This window comes from Myotis daubentonii, chromosome 9, assembly GCF_963259705.1.
Source record: "Myotis daubentonii chromosome 9, mMyoDau2.1, whole genome shotgun sequence".
NCBI lineage: Eukaryota > Metazoa > Chordata > Mammalia > Chiroptera > Vespertilionidae > Myotis > Myotis daubentonii.
In genome coordinates this window covers 83,267,164-83,282,622 of record NC_081848.1, presented here as the reverse complement: position 1 = coordinate 83,282,622, position 15,459 = coordinate 83,267,164, and the positions used below count along the sequence as shown (strand labels likewise).

At 47.4% G+C, this 15,459-nt stretch overlaps 1 protein-coding gene across 2 annotated transcripts in view; it reads right to left on the bottom strand.

The window, feature by feature from the left end:
* Window positions 1-13,220, bottom strand: part of LOC132241549 (mammaglobin-A-like) — a 36,809-nt gene extending 23,589 nt beyond the window's left edge. Inside the window, exons 1-3 of one of the 2 annotated variants that reach the window (XM_059710432.1) lie at window positions 13,075-13,220; window positions 12,493-12,680; window positions 10,920-11,115 (exon numbers count right to left, since the gene is read on the bottom strand). In XM_059710432.1, the coding sequence (XP_059566415.1) occupies window positions 11,077-11,115; window positions 12,493-12,680; window positions 13,075-13,129 (282 nt within the window). In that variant the 5' untranslated portion in view covers window positions 13,130-13,220 and the 3' untranslated portion in view covers window positions 10,920-11,076. Of the gene's footprint in view, window positions 1-10,919; window positions 11,116-12,492; window positions 12,681-13,074 lie in introns of those variants that run through there. The other variant, XM_059710433.1, reaches the window with a different exon arrangement.
* Window positions 13,221-15,459: the final 2,239 nt, after the last annotated feature.

Here is a 15,459-nt window from a genome sequence, read left to right as displayed (position 1 = left end):
GAGGCCACTTCATAATACTAAAGGGATCAATACAACAAGAAGATATAACCCTGGTAAACATATATGCACCCAATGTAGGAGCACCCAAATTCATAAAAAAACTCCTGGAAGATATCAAAGGAGAGATCGACAACAATACAATCATAGTAGGAGACTTTAATACACCACTGACAGCACTGGATAAGCCCTCTAAACAAACAATCAGCAAAGATACAGCAATCCTAAATGACTCACTAGATCAGATGGACTTAATAGACATCTTCAGAACACTTCACCCCAAAGCCAGGGAATACACATTCTACTCAAATGCTCATAAGACATATTCAAAAATAGACCATATATTGGGTCACAAGCAAAGTATCCCCAAATTCAAGAAGATTGAAATCATAAAAAGCGTCTTCGCAGACCACGATGGCATAATATTAGAAATAAACTACAATAAAAACAACCCAAAATACTCAGACACCTGGAAACTGAATAGCATGCTATTAAATATTGATTGGGTTGCCAATGAGATCAAAGAAGAAATTAAAAACATCCTGGAAACTAATGACAATGAAAACACAACAATCCAAAACCTATGGGACACAATGAATGCAGTCCTGAGAGGGAAGTTTATAGCTCTACAGGCCTATCTCAAAAAACAAGAAAAAATGGTAGTAAATCATCTAACTCTACAACTCAAAGAATTAGAAAGAGAGCAACAAGAAAACCCCAGAGTGAGCAGAAGAAAGGAGATAATAAAGATTAGAGCAGAAATAAATGACATAGAGACCAAAAATACAATACAGAAAATCAATGAAACCAAGAGCTGGTTCTTTGAAAGGATAAACAAGATTGACAAACTTCTAGCCAGACTCACCAAGAAGCAGAGAGAGAGGACCCAAATAAATAAAATCAGAAACGATAGAGGCGAAATAACAACAGACCCCACAGAAATACAAATGATTGTTAAAAAATACTATGGACAGCTCTACTCCAACAAACTAGACAACCTGGAGGAAATAGACAAATTCCTAGAAAAATACAACATTCCAAAACTCAATCAGGAAGAATCTAAAAATCTCAATAGGCCAATAACTATGCAAGAAATTGAAGCAGTCATCAAAAAGCTTCCAGCAAACAAAAGCCCAGGACCAGACGGCTTCACAGGGGAGTTTTACCAAACATTCAAGGAAGAACTAAAACCTATCCTCCTCAGACTACTACAAAAAATTCAAGAGGAAGGAACACTTCCAAGCTCATTCTAGGAAGCCAGCATCACCCTAATACCAAAACCAGGTAAAGACAACACAATGAAAGAGAATTACAGGCCAATATCCCTCATGAACATAGATGCCAAAATCCTCAACAAAATCTTAGCAAATCGGATCCAGCAGTACATCAGAAAGATCATACACCATGAACAAGTAGGATTTATCCCAGGGATGCAAGGATGGTACAATATCCGCAAATCAATAAACGTGATACATCACATAAACAAATTGAAAGGAAAAAAACCACATGGTCATATCAATTGATGCAGAAAAAGCATTTGACAAAATCCAACACCCATTTTTGATAAAAACTCTCAGCAAGGTGGGGGTAGAAGGACCATACCTCAACATAATAAAAGCCATATATGACAGGCCCACAGCCAACATCATACTCAACAGACAAAAACTAACACCATTTCCCCTAAGAACAGGAACAAGACAGGGATGCCCCCTCTCACCACTCCTGTTCAACATAGTACTGGAAGTGTTAGCCATTGCAATTCGGCAAGATGAAGAAATAAAAGGCATCCAAATTGGAAAAGAAGAAGTAAAACTGTCCTTATTTGCAGACGACATGATATTATACATACAAAACCCTAGAGATTCCATCAAAAAGCTACTAGACTTAATACATGAATATGGCAATGTAGCAGGATACAAAATTAACCCCAAGAAATCTGAGGCATTTCTATACACCAATAGTGAACTTTCAGAAAGAGAGATTATAAAAACAATCCCGTTTACCATTGCACCAAAAAAATTAAGCTACCTAGGAATAAACTTAACTAAAGAGGTAAAAGACCTCTACTCAGAAAACTACAGGACGTTGAAAAAAGACATAGAGGAAGACATAAACAGATGGAAGAACATACCGTGTTCATGGATTGGTAGAATCAACATCATTAAAATGTCCATACTACCCAAAGCAATCTATAAATTCAACGCACTTCCCATTAAAATACCAACGGCATACTTCAGAGATCTAGAATGAACTTTCCAAAAATTCATCTGGAATAAAAAAAGACCCCGAATAGCTGCAGCAATCCTGAAAAAGAACAAAGTAGGTGGGATCTCAATACCAGATATCAAGCTGTATTACAAAGCCACTGTTCTCAAAACTGCCTGGTACTGGCACAAGAATAGGCATATAGATCAATGGAATAGAATAGAGAGCCCAGAAATCGGCCCGAACCAATATGCTCAATTAATATTTGACAAAGGAGGCAAGAACATACAATGGAGCCAAGATAGTCTCTTCAATAAATGGTGTTGGGAGAATTGGACAGATATATGCAAGAAAATGAAACTGGACCACCAACTTACACCATACACAAAAATAAACTCAAAATGGATAAAGGACTTAAATGTATGACAGGAAACCATAAAAATACTAGAAGAATCCAAAGGCAACAAAATCTCAGACATATGCCGAAGCAATTTCTTCACTGATACAGCTCCTAGGGCACTTCAAACTAAAGAAAAAATGAACAAATGGGACTACATCAAAATAAAAAGCTTCTGCACAGCAAAAGAAACCATCAACAAACAACGAGAAAACCCACTGTGTGGGAAAACATATTTGCCAATGACATATCTGATAAGGGCCTAATCTCCAAAATTTATAGGGAACTCATACAACTTAACAAAAGGAAGATAAACCATCCAATCAAAAAATGGGCAAAGGACCTAAATAGACACCTTTCAAAAGAGGACATTCAGAAAGCCAAGAGACATATGAAAACATGCTCAAAGTCACTAATCATCCGAGAGATGCAAATCAAAACAGCAATGAGGTACCATCTCACACCTGTCAGAATGGCTATCATCAACAAATCAACAAACGACAAGTGCTGGAGAGGATGTGGAGAAAAAGGAACACTTGTGCACTGCTGGTGGGAATGCAGACTGGTGCAGCCACTATGGAAGACAGTATGGAGTTTCCTTAAAAAACTGAAAATGGAACTCCCATTTGACCCTGTGATCCCACTTCTAGGAATATATCCCAAGAAACCAGAAACACCAATCAGAAAGGATATATGCACCCCTATGTTCATAGCAGCACAATTCACCATAGCTAAGATCTGGAAACAGCCTAAGTGCCCATCAGTAGATGAATGGATTAGAAAACTGTGGTACATCTACACGATGGAATACTATGCTGCTCTAAAAAGGAAGGAACTCTTACCATTTGCAACGTCGTGGATGGAACTGGAGAGCATTATGCTAAGTGAAATAAGCCAGTCAATAAAGGAAAAATACCACATGATCTCACTCATTCATGGACAATAGAGACCATTAAAACCTTTTGAACAATAATAGATACAGAGGCAGAGCTGCCTCAAACAGATTGTCAAACTGCAGCGGGAAGGCCGGGGAGTGTTGGGAGGCAGGAGGTAGGGGGGGTAAGAGATCAACTAAAGGACTTGTATGCATGCATATAAGCATAACCAATGGACATAAGACACTGGGGGATAGGGGAGGCTAGGGGACTGTCTAGGGCAGGGGGATAAAATGGATACATATGTAATACCCTTTGTAATACTTTAAGCAATAAAAAAAAAAAGAAAGGAAATAACAGCAATTAAACGATCGCATCTGTACAAGACCCCGCCCCGGGTCTCGGTCAGATGATCCCCTGACAGGAGCCGTCCATGAGACCCTGACCTTCCTCTCCAAGAAGGCACTTCTGAGTCACCTTCCTCCCTCCCGGCTCCTCCTCCACGGCCTCCTCCTGTCCTTCCACACCACCAGGCTGGTCACCTGCTGCCCCTCCAGGTCCTGTGCCTTCCCCGGGCTCAGCGGCATTTGTGTCTCAAGCTTCCGTGGCCCCCGGTGGCCTCAGTTTCTCATCTACTGCTCTGTGGGTGTGACATCGGAAGAGACAGCCATTAAGTCCACTAGGCAGGGCTGTGGAAAGGCCTCTTTTGTCAAGAAGAGAAGAGCTGGCTTGGCCAGATTGGCTCAGTGGATAGCATCAGCCCGGAGACCAAAGGGTCCTGGGTTCAATTCTGGTCAAGGGCATGCACCTTGGTTGCAGGCTTCTCCCTGGCCCGGGCCCTGGTTGGGGCTCATACAGGAGGCAACCAATGTATGTGTTTCTCTCACATCCATGTTTCTCTGTCTTTCCCTCTCTCCTCCACTCTCTCTAAAAATCAATGAAATAATATCCTCGGGTCAGAATTAAAAATAAAGGAGAGAAGAGCTGGCCCATCGTTTTTAACTGTGCAAACCCAAGTGAAACTGCGACTTGGAGTGGCTTTGGCCATTGCATCCAAAGAGAAAGCCTACAGGCGCCTCCTAGTGGCGGGCGGTAGACTGCACGTGTTCAGGGAGAGCCCAGGTTCTGCATGAAACGGCGCCCCCTGGCGGGGAGGACTCACAGTTGTGCTCAGTCTAAGGAAACTCAGGCTGCTCCCTGCTGGGTGCCAATCCCCCTGGGGACCTGACTGGCCACTCCTTATCCCACGATCCATGTGAGAGGTCCGACATCTGGAAAATTAGAACCCACAGAGGACATAAGTGAGACTAATGGGATCTTAAATAGTTGAATTAATAATCCATGAGCAAATGCCAAAGTTATGAGCCATCCCGCACCCATAAAGAAGCCCCACAAACTCCCACTTCTGCCCATGACCGTACAGCTTGTGTGAGACCCACACGTCCCCCAAGAACAGGCAGAGAATCTACAGGAAATGCGAAGTGAGCTGCCTGACGGGGTTGGTGCGCCCCAAGGCGGCATGGACTTGAGGGTCAAGATTCTAGGCAAAAGGCAGCTACAGAGACGGGGCGCCACTCGGCACCTTCTCCCTTCGGGCACCTCCCAGTCCCAGGAAGACGAGGCGCAGGGTGTTGAGAAACCAAACAGCGGGAGGCGAGAAAAGCCACTTCGAAGGCAGAGGTAACAGTGGCGGTGTCCACTGAGCGGGTTTACAGTCACACGTGTGATGAGTTAAAAGTGTAGGGAGAGCAGCCCTGACACCTGATTAGCCATCTCGTACCGGCGGCTCCTTGAAGATCCGTGGACACTACAGCCTTTGGCGTTTGCTCTTGACCGTGTCTTAGAACAGACCTGCTTCCTCTGCAGCAGGTGCAGCCACGCTTTTCAGTCCCACATTTCCTCGTGGAGCAGCTGCGCTGGGCCTGGCCCCTGTGGCTCCGTTGGCTGCAGCATCGTCCTCTCCATCTCTACAGGTGCCCAAGGGAACTTCACAATTGAGTTCCAAGCTGCTCAGACAAGACAATCACCTGGTATCTGGGTAGTTGGCAAACCTTTTAGAGGTCAGGGCTGGGTTCCCCTCTCAGGCCTGCTCTTCTCTCTCCTAGACCTTCTGGAGGGACGTTGGCATCATGGAAGCCCAGAGGGAGCCAATACCATGGCTCCTGCCCAAGCAGAGTTTACCCGGCATCCACTGCTGCTCCGCAGACGAAGCTGCCCACAACCCAGACGGAGGCAGGAAGCAGCTGTGCCTCAGGCGACCTGAGCGAGACAGGGACAGCCTCCTGAGGCAGGTAACAGGCTGGGGCCTGACAGGCAGTGGCAGGTAGGCGAGGGGATGGGCTACAGTTAGGGGTGGGCTTGGCACGCATGGATGGGTCCTTGGACACAGAGAGCCTAGATTAGGGGTGGGGAACCTTTCCTTCTGCCAAGGCCCATTTGGATACTTAGAACATCACTCACGGGCCATACAGAATGATCAACTTTAAAATTCGCCAATAACTTGGACCAAACATTTCATTAACTCTCCCCTAATGCCTTGGCAGGGCGACCAAATGATTTCTCAGGCCTTATATAGCCTGCAGGCCAGACGTTCCCCACCCCTGCCTGAACCTGTTTCATCACCTTCACTCTGACCAGGTGGTGATCATTACCAACTCGGTTTCTGGAATGTGGTCAGTTATTTGCATCATAGCACTAATGGGAGGGAGAGGGGGTAGGAAAATGCTGTATAACAGTGACTTTTAAGAACATAAAGGTTTTACATTTTGATTATTCTTTTCCTTCTATAGTTCGTACTTTTATTGCCATGTGTAAGAAATTCATCTCAAACATAAAGACACTATGATTTTGTCCTGTTTTCTTCTAGGAATTTTATTTTTTTAGACTAGAGGCCCAGTGCATAAAAATTCATGTACTGGAGGGGGTTCCCTAGCCTGGCCTGCCCTCTCTCACAGTCCGGGAGCCCTCAGGGGCGGGAGGCTACCTGGCAATCAGGGGAAGGCAACGACCCATAACACCTCTGCTGCTGCCACTTCCATCAGTGCAAGCCTCGGACTGCCCTGGTTACCTGAGCCTCGAGCAGCTCTGAGCGGCTGGGCAGTCGCCCTCCAAGGCTGACCTGTGCCTCGGGCCTGTCCTGGGTGGTTGGGTAGCCACCATCTGAGGCTTGCCTGCACCTCAGGCCACCCCTGGGTGGCTGGGGGACTAGGGGACTGGGGGACTCTGGAGGCAGGTGTGTGGAGTGGCCAGGACTGCCTGGGGTTGGGCCCGGCCTTGCTGTGTGCCTGCCACTCCCGTGGGGCTGAGAGGACTGGGCGCCGCCATCTTGTGGCTGTGGGCGCCACCATCTTTGTGGGCGTGGCAGCCAATTAGCATATTCCCTCCTTATTGGCTGTGGGCACTGCCATCTTTGACAGCGGGGCAGCAATTTGCATATTCCTTCCTTATTGGTTGTAGGTGCTACCATCTTTGCGATGGTGTGAGGGTCAATTAGCATATCCCCTCTTTATTAGATAGGATTTTACATGTAGTCCTATGATACATCATGAGTTACATCTGATATACTGTTTGGGTTTGGAGGTTTTTTAATATAGCCAGTTTTTCCAAAACATTCTGTGGAAATGTATCCTTCCCACACTGGAGCTTACCCACCTTGGTGAAAAGCCAAGTAACCATAGATTCATAGTTCTGTTTCTGGACTCTACAGTTCTTTCCATCTATTTGTTCATCTTTACATCAATACCATGCTTTCCTGACTACTATAGTTTTGTGATAAATGTTGCCATTATGGAGTACTGCCCCTCAAATTTGTACTCAATTTTCAAAATTGTTTTGGTTATTGCAGGTCCTCTGCAGTTAAATATAAATTTTGAAACCAGGTTTTTCATAAACTTACCAAAATAAAACAAGCCTATTTGGACTTTGGTTGAGATTGCACTGCACTAAATCCACAAATAAATTTGGAGGAACTGACATTTTAAGAATATTGTTTCCTATCCATTAACACTGTATGTATCCCATGTAGGTCTTCATGAATTTCTCTCAGCAATATTTTGTAAGTTTTACTGTACAGTTCTTTCACGTCTTTTATTAAGTTTATTCCTAAGATGTTGATCATTTTAGACATTATTGTACATTGCACCATCTTAATTTCAATTTCTGATTGTTCAAGAATATAGAATACTAGAGACCTGGTGCATGAAAATTCATTCACCCGGGGAGTCCTTCAGCACGCCTGTACCCTCTCACTATCCTCTCACTATCTGGGACCCCTCGGGTAGGGTCCCTAGGCCTGGCCTGAGATCAGGGCCTATTGGGGCTTTCCTTCCACCAGCTGCAGGCAGCTGGCGCCACCCTCCACCACTGCCACTGATTGCCATCTGTGCAGCACTGCCCGCCCTCCCCTACCACCAGTGGCCTCCCTCTACAGGCAACAGGCTGGGTGCAATGGCTTGTCTGCCTGGGCCTACCTCTTTCTTTGCTGGTGGGAAGGGCCATCCCAGCAAAGGGCCATCTGCCTACCTGATCTCCCCTAACCACAAACCTGCCTACCTGATCGCCCCTAACCACTTGCCTGCCTCCCTAATCACCTCTAATCGCTGGTCTGCCTACCTGACCACTCCTGACCACTCTGCCTGACTGCCTGATTGCCCCTAACCGCTTGCTTCGGGGGTGGGGCAACCTGCAAGGGGTTGAGGTGGTCTGGTCTCTGGTCATTGTGGTCGTGATGCCTCTGGCCTTTTATTATATAGGATCATTAATTTTTGTACATTTATCTTATATCCTGCAACCATGCTATACTCGCTTAACCCTCTCGTAGACACTCTCAGATTTTGTACAAGTCATCTCTGAAAATAGTCTTGCACTTGATCTTAGCCAAAAGGCCAAGAAGCGATTCTTCATTTATGGTGCCTTTTCCTTTTTGCTCCACTGCACTGGCTGGAACCTCCTACAAAATGTTCAGAAGCAATGGCACTGGACATCCTTGCACTCAGCTTGTTGGGAGGAATGCATCCTTTCATCGTGATGTTTGGTAGAGGGTTTTTTTTGAATGAGCTTTATCAAACCAAGGAAATTCCCTTTAAATAATAATTTGCCTAGAGCTTTTATCATCAATTAGTGAATTGTCAAACCCATCTTCAGCATCTATTAATCAAGTGGTTGTCCTCATGTATTGATATGGCAAATTGTATTAGTTGACTTTCACATGTTCAATCTATCTTATGGAGATAAACTTATTTGATTAACATGTATTATCTCTCTTAATAGATTTGACTTGCTAGCAATTTGTTTAAAATTGTTTTGTTGATGTTCATAAAAAATAATTCTCTGGTTTTCATTACAATATCTTTGCCTGGTTTAGGTATCCCAACAATACTGGTTGGCCTCTTGGATGGAGTGGGAACGTATTCTTTCTTCTTCAATGTCCTGAGGGAGGTGGTGTAGAATTGGTATTATTTCTTTCTTGAATAAATGGTAACATTTACCACTAAAATGATTTAGCCTAGAGTATTCTTTGTGAGATTTTAAACTACAAATTCAATTTCATAAATAGGGCTATTTAGGTTTTTTCTTTCTTCCTGAGTGAACTATGATATTTTGTATCTTCCAAGGAATTTGTGCTCATTTCATCTACATTTAAAATGTATTGCCATCGTTGTTCCTTCTCAGGGCCAGCCTGACAGGGTTGAGCTGGGCTGAGGCAGGGAGGTGGGAATTGAGAAAAGAAAGAAAGACAGGAAAGTGGAGTCGGGAGGACCCCAGTTCTCTCGATGAACTGAAGAGAGTTTATTAGCTATACAATCCTATTTATACACAACACACTGAATAGGAGGTCTGTCAAGAGGAATGTATTCTTTGTTCCTCTTAATCTCTAAGGGAGAGACATAGCAGAAGGACAAGTTCTCAGTACAGCATATCTCAGTAAATAGTTACAGACTTCTTGGTAAGCCATGAAAGGCTGTTCTCATTCTACAAATGTTGCTCTCATTCTACTGATAATCGCCATCCAAACAAGTCTGGGAAAACTGTGTGGGTAAGTGTCCCAGCCTTGCTAGCCCCTTCAGGTGCAAGGACCTTGCCAGCTTACATCTGGCCCCCAACAGTTCCTAACATTTGTAGAGCCTGTAGTGGTTTTACCTCCATCGTTCTTGGCATTGGTCACTTCTTTCTCTCTATCCTGGTCAGTCTACACAGGTGTGTGAATAGTTTTTGAGCTTCTCAGAGAACCAGCTTTTGGTTTAAATGTTTTCTATGACTTTTTTCCAGTGTCATTGATTTCTGCCCTACCTTTGTTATTTCCCTTCTTTGGCTTACACTTTTCCTAGAGGCCCGGCCACCAATTCATGCACAGGTGGGTCCTGATGGGGGGAGGAAACGCTGGAGGTTTGCGGGCCAGCCCCGCCCCCAGTCAGGGTGTGGGTGGCCAACCCGTGGCAAGTCCAGCAGTGGGAAGATGGGTGGAGGGACCCCACAGACACTGACTCTGTTAGCACCTTGACCTTGGAATTCCCAGTCTCAATAAATGTTTGCTTCAGCCACCTGGTCTATGCACCTCCTTAGGCAGCCTGAGCGCACTGGCACAGTATGTATAGTCTGGATCCACTCAGAACTCTGTTTATCACGCTTAGACATGTCAAAATATACAGTTTTCATCTGAGGTTCCATTTGCCTTCAACTCAGCGACTTTCACAGCGCAGGGCCTTCAGGGCTCCATCACAATGTCCACACCAACTGCGAAGGGACAGACGCCTCTGCAAATGGCCAGGGTCAAGCAGGAGCAATGGACACTTCCCAAAGGCCTCAGAGCCCCAGGACTGCAAGGCCCAGGAGTTCTCACTAAAGAACTGTGTGCATGTGAGTCAGTGTGTGTATATGTGCATGTGTGTGTGTGTGAGCGTTTCTGAGCGTGTGTGTGTGTGTGTGTGTGTGTGTGTGTGTGTGTGTGTGTGTGTGTGTGGATGTGTTGGGTAAGCTATAAGCTGTGGGTGTGGGGAAAGAGTCCTTTGCCTGGGCTGGTGGTATCAGGGCACGAGGGATGTTCTGGAGAAGTGGGAGGGCGTTCAAGCCAGGATGCGGCCCTGCTTTGCCCGAGTCCCCTCTCTCACTGCTCTGCTCCCTCCCTGCACCTCGGGTCAGGGACAGAGATCACCCAGAGGGGAGCCAGACCCTGGGGACAGGGTGCATTGTGGCCGTGAGGACATGGGTGTGTCCTGGAGTCTGAGTGCCTGAGCACAACCCAGAGGGTCCTGGGGGTGAGGGGCGGGTAGGACACTATCCCAGGGACAGGGTCCCATTAGGCTTTGAGTGGTCAGGGGCAGAGCACCCTGCAGATCCCACACCTCAGCCATGAGCTCTGTACAGAATGCCCCTGTCCCCGCTGTGAGCAGCGCAGTGTGAGGGGCGTCTCCTGAGGTCCCCATTTGGGTCAGTCACCAGAAAGAGCCTTGGTGTTGCAGGCGCTTTATTGGAATGAGCATGTGGGGGAGGTTTCAACAATTATCTTGCAGTTTCAGGATCAAAAGGCACAGAGGGGAGCTACGCTGTGGGTTCTGCCATGAGAGTCGCTGTCGGGCCATTCTGTCGGAGGGAAGGTCATGTGGGTCAGTAGGAGGCACACTGCCTGCTGTCGTATATGGCATCCTGGAAACAGACAGAGAAGCACTCACACCCCCTCTCCCACAGAGGCCGTCCTGGAGCAGACGTGGCCTCTCCTTGTTTCCCGGCTGTGTCTGCACCCACGGAGAGAAGCGGGCTGGCTTCAGCCAGAATTCTCTCCTTGTCTGTCGCTCAGGAGGCCCGTCCTGATGCCAAGGACACGCGGCTTCCAGACCCTGTCCCGCCAGGGCCCTGGGAGCCTTTCCCTGCGCGTTTCCTCTGCTGTGAAAGAGGCCTCCCCTGCACCCGCTGTGCTGCCCCTTCTCCGTGTCTCAGCCCAGCAGGAGCCCGTGTGCATCTGGAAGACATGCCCTTGAGGGGTTTGTCTAACCTCCGTTTGCAAAGAGAAAGGCTGTCACCTGCCATGAAGGGGCTGCTCATGGCTTCAGGTGTGATTGTGGTCAATGCCTGTCCCGTAAATAGGACCCTGTCACCCTTTTCAATGGACAGTTTAGTCGTGTTAAGGTCCCAACCTCCAGGGCCTTCTCCTGTCGCTCACCTGCAGCCCCCGGGCCCTGAACGTCTCCCCCTCCCCCACCCTCCGCGGGAAGCCACGCTCTGCCTGTTCCTCAGAGACTGGCCCTGCACACGTCACATGTGTCCTTTCCTGATGCGCTCATTTTTATCATGGTTCCTGCGGATTCCCCAGCTTGTCAGACACCTGTGTCAGAAAGCTCCTAGTTATGCAGATGTTTATGTCTCTGCTGGGGCAATATTTCTCTGTTGCTGCCTGGACTGTTTGCAATGGGCCGTTTGGGTAGGGAATGAATACCAGGAAGGTCTGAACCATATCTGTTCTAAATAGAAAGAAGGTCTCCTTGCTTATACTGACCTTTGTTTTCAACAATTCCACCACCCATGGCGGGTTCATAGCCAAGGTGTCCACCTGTCACTCATGGGGCCTTCCTTCATGCCCAGGACGTTCAACCACTTATTCTAGCAAACGTGGGTGCTCCAAAGGGCACTGGGAATTGCGTTCCTGAGAGGCGGGATCTGCCTGACATGTAGCTGTCTGCTCTCTTTAGGAAATTCTTTAAAACGCTTTCCTATTTGTGTTGATCACTCGTCAACATGAGGGTCCTCTTGGGAATCAGATGTTCTGGGGCTGAGGGGTAGGCAAGCCTTTGCCCACGCACTCTCCTCCCTCGGGGCCTTTCTCATGTGTCACTCACTAAAGACTCCACCACATGAGCATGCAAGCCGGCCCCGGCCCTTGCATGGCTTTCTGGATGTCAGCACCCATGTTCACTGAGGTTACGTGAAGCGTGACCAACACTTGCTGTTAAGAAGTTAGTAGCAAACTGAGGGCCTGCGTGTTCCTGGCCCGTGCTTCAAGGGCAGGTAGGAAGAAACCAACATTACCATCATCACTTTTATATTGCTCAGGGTTCTGTTGCTCTGGTCGAGAAAGCACTGCTTAAATTCCCTGAGAAGCTGTTCCATGGTATCACCCGGTATGAACTCTTCAAGACCTTGGAGGAATTGATCCTCCGTCACCGAAGGATCAATGGTCTTATCGATCATGTCCTCCAACATTTGGCAGCCAGACCCTGGGAAGGAAGCACACAAAGCCAGGCTCAGTTCCAGAGGACCAACTCCTTGCTGGGCGTAACCATGACGATTGTCATCTTCTTACCTCCCAGTGGAGACAGACATTCAGAGAGATTATGGGCAATGGTCCGAGTCCTCAATTCTGGGAGAGCAAACTCAGGGTCTTGGATTTTCTCTGAGCAGCAAGACATCTGCCTCCGTGTCCCCCCTCCCGCACACAACGCCCCCAGCTCCCTGGCTTCCACAGTCCACAGAGCCAAACCTGATGGAGCCATGAGGAATGAAGACACCAGAGAAAGGAGGGGCTCTGTCCTGAGGCTTGGGGAGCAGGAGGTCCGCCACAGGGGCCCGGACACCAACCTCCCCCCAAAGCCTGGCCCTGGCAGCACTCACCGGCATAGCAGGAAAGGGGGAGGGCGCTCAGCATGAGGACCACCACCAGCTTCATGGCTCAGGCGCTGCTGTTGGCTGGTCACTGGACGTGGCAGGGAAGAAGGTCTCACTTTGGAGGTGAGAGCCCAGACTCCTCCTTTTATTCTCCTGGCAGCCACTTAATCCCTCCCACAGATGATGGAATGAGTCACAGGATGAACCTGGCATTGGGCCCAGAAAAGACAGAAGCATCCAGAACCCAGCCCGCCCGTGGTCTGTTTGTAGAAGCCAAGGAAACAGAGCTTTAAAAACATCTGAGAATTTTCAGAACTGCAATCATGGTAATAACATTAGATGAAATTCATGCTCAAGTGCTTGCGGAATAAGAAGGTAAATTACTGCATTGAGTCTGTGTTGTCATTCTTGTGTTTTTATTATTGTGGTTCTCATTACCTCTTCCTCCTCCTCCAGCTCATCCTACCCTTCCACGTGCCTCCTCCCCTCCCCTTCTCCCTGCACCCCCCTTACTCCTCTTTTTCTCTTCTGCTTCTGCCAAGTACAGAGATCTTCACATCCTCTTTCTGTGCCTCCTGCTTCACCAGTCACCTGGGCTGGGGGCCATACCACCCAGCGCCTGTGGAGGGCAGGCTTTCCTCGCCCATAGACTGAGTCAGCTGCCTCTGCTGGACAATAGCAATAGCTTCTCGCCTTGGTTGAAGGTTGTTTGTATAAAGACTATTTCATTAGTTAAGACAATTTTATAAATTTAGTTACAAATGTAGCATTACATTTTGTTCAGTTTGGTTAGCTTTAGGGTTTTTCTTCCACTGATTCAGTAGATGATGGGAGAAGTAGAATTACTGATGCTTAAGGGAGGCAGTGCTGGATGCCGCAATGATATCTGGGCGCGTGCAGATGGGGACTTGCATCTTGGAGGCCACCGCTACCCATGAAGTGTCCTTGGCTAAGATAGTGCTGGTTGTCCTGAGCTTCCTTTCCTTCGTTTCTACAACGAGCATAAATGACACCAAGGCTGCTTTTGTAAGAATTCCAGGCCCTCCATGTAGAAGCCTGGCACAGGGCTTAGAAAGGGTAATCATGCCTAATGCCGATGTTTCATCTACACATTCATGCATCCATCCATTCATACATACATGCATAAATACATACATACATCCTTTCATCCACCCATCCATCCTCCTAGTCATCCATCCAAACATCCATCCATCCATCCATCCACCCATCCATCCTCCCAACCATCCATCCAAACATCCATCCATCCATCCATCCACCCATCCATCCTCCCAACCATCCATCCAAACATCCATCCATCCATCCATCCACCCATCCATCCTCCCAACCATCCATCCAAACATCCATCCATCCATCCATTTATCCACTCATCCATTCATCCATTCCTGTATCCATTCATGTTCATAACAACCAGGATTCTCCTAAAACTGGGCCCTGTGCTTCCTGTCACAGATTCAGCCATAGGAACAAGTTAAAGCAGGACCTTGCCCCTGTGCAGCCTACCTCTAACTGGAAGGCCACAAACAAGCCTGCATTTGAATATGAAATAAAGGAAAGTGATTGTGTCATGAACAACAGAAATCCACTAGGGGAGCCTCCTGTGAGGAGGTCCACCAGGCGGTCCCACCAGGACTCCTTAGGATGTGTGACATTTGTAGTATCAGTGAACATTGAATCCAAGGAACCTTCTGGATAGGAGTGTTCTAGGAGAGGCGACAGCATGTACAGAGGCCCTGAGTGCAGATGGCACTCGGCAAGGGACAGGAAGCATGGAAAGTGTGCCTCTCGGTGTCAGACAGGGGCTGGCCACCTCATAAGATAGAAAACGCACATCAGTTTAAGCAGTGACTGTATGAAGAAAAAACACAGCCAACGTGGCTTAGGGTCAAGAAAATAAATGGAGTCCCAGCAACAACAACAACAACAACAAAATCACAGACATTCCAGAAAACTGGGAACTTAAGCCAGCCAAAGGAATGACATTTCAATTTTTCATTTTTCTTTTTATTATTATTTTGTTAGGTGTTTTTTGTTGTTGTTGTTTTTTGTTCTCCTTTTTGTTTGTTTGTTTGTTCCTTTATTTCCTACTTCTTTTTACATTATTTTTTCAACCACGTGAGCAGCAGACAGGAGAGCTGCATGCTCTTGTCCAGGGAGCATCAGCCCCGTGAGCAACCTGCCTTGAGCCTAAGAGCAGCAGCCTCACGTGGCCTGCCCCTGTCCGAGGAGCAGCAGCGTGTGAGCGGCCAGCTTCCCCGTCCGAGGAGGAGCAACCACGCGAGCAGTCCGACCTGTCCGAGGAGCAGCAGCTGCACGAGCAGTCTTCCTACGTTTGAGGAATGGCAGCCCTGTGCAGCCTGCCCCCATCCGAGG